Source organism: Limulus polyphemus, unplaced genomic scaffold (assembly GCF_000517525.1).
Source record: "Limulus polyphemus unplaced genomic scaffold, Limulus_polyphemus-2.1.2 Scaffold1835, whole genome shotgun sequence".
NCBI classification, from domain to species: domain Eukaryota; kingdom Metazoa; phylum Arthropoda; class Merostomata; order Xiphosura; family Limulidae; genus Limulus; species Limulus polyphemus.
Window position 1 is genome coordinate 198,342 of NW_013667445.1, and position 1,122 is coordinate 199,463.

The following is a 1,122-nucleotide window of genomic DNA, read 5'->3' on the forward strand; positions in this document are numbered from 1 at the left end:
ACCTTGTAAAAGCACTAGGGTAACTCATCCCTGAAGAAGGAAAGTTTACCTTATAACAGCACTAGGGTAACTCATCCCTGAAGAAGGAAGGTTTACCTTATAAAAGCACTAGGGTAATTAATCCCTGAAAAAGAAGGGTCTACTTATAAAATCACTAGAGTAATTCATCCCTGAAGAAGGAAGATCTAGATTATAAAATCACTAGGGTAATTCATCTCTTAAGAAGGAAGGTCTTCCCTTTATAAGCACTAGGGTAATTCATCCCTGAAAAAGGAAGGCCTAGATTACAAGATCAATAGGGTAACTCATCCTGAAGAAGGAAGGTTTACCTTATAAAATCACTAGGGTAATTCATCCCCGAAGAAAGAAATTTTTCCCTGTAAAATCACTAGGGCAATTCATCTCTTAAGAAGGAAGGTCTTCCCTTTGAAAGCACTAGGGTAATTCATCTCTTAAGAAGGAAGGCAAAGATTATAAAATCAATAGAGTAATTCATCCCTGAAGAAAGCAGGCTTATCCTGTAAAACAAATTTAAATGTTATTTTTGCAGTAACACAGTTTGATTCAATATACAGCATTTTTTCATAACTTCAACACATAATAAAAACAACTGTACGAACTCGGTTTCTTCTTGACTTGTAGGTGTTCCGGTAGTACAGTTTAACTGGGGATTCTCTCCATCAAGTGTATCACTGCTGTTGTCATTCTCTTTTAATGGCATAGTGTATTCTATACCTAGAAGATAACGTTAAATCTTGTATTTTCACATATAAAACAGTATAAACAAAATGATATATACTTCAAAACATATTGCCTTTACACAGGATAGTACATACATTAGACAGCAGCTACTACACACAATGGTGCCTACATAAACAGCAGCTACTACACACAATGGTACCTAAATAAACAGCAGCTACTACACACAATGGTACCTAAATAAACAGTAGCTACTGCACAGAATGGTGCCTACATAAACAGCAGCTACTACACACAATGGTACCTAAATAAACAGCAGCTACTACACACAATGGTACCTACATAAACAGCAGCTACTACACACAATGGTACCTACATAAACAGCAGCTACTACACACAATGGTACCTACATAAAAAGCAACT

The 1,122-nt window shown here is 36.1% G+C and overlaps 1 protein-coding gene across 11 annotated transcripts in view; it reads right to left on the reverse strand.

Annotated features, from left to right (window-relative positions):
* LOC106465101 (protein downstream neighbor of Son-like) overlaps window positions 1-1,122 on the reverse strand; it is a 32,160-nt gene that overhangs the window by 7,502 nt on the left and 23,536 nt on the right. For all 11 annotated transcript variants that reach the window (XM_022392940.1, XM_022392939.1, XM_022392935.1 and 8 more), the window contains exon 9: window positions 621-735. In XM_022392940.1, the coding sequence (XP_022248648.1) occupies window positions 621-735 (115 nt within the window). The remainder of the gene's footprint in view (window positions 1-620; window positions 736-1,122) is intronic.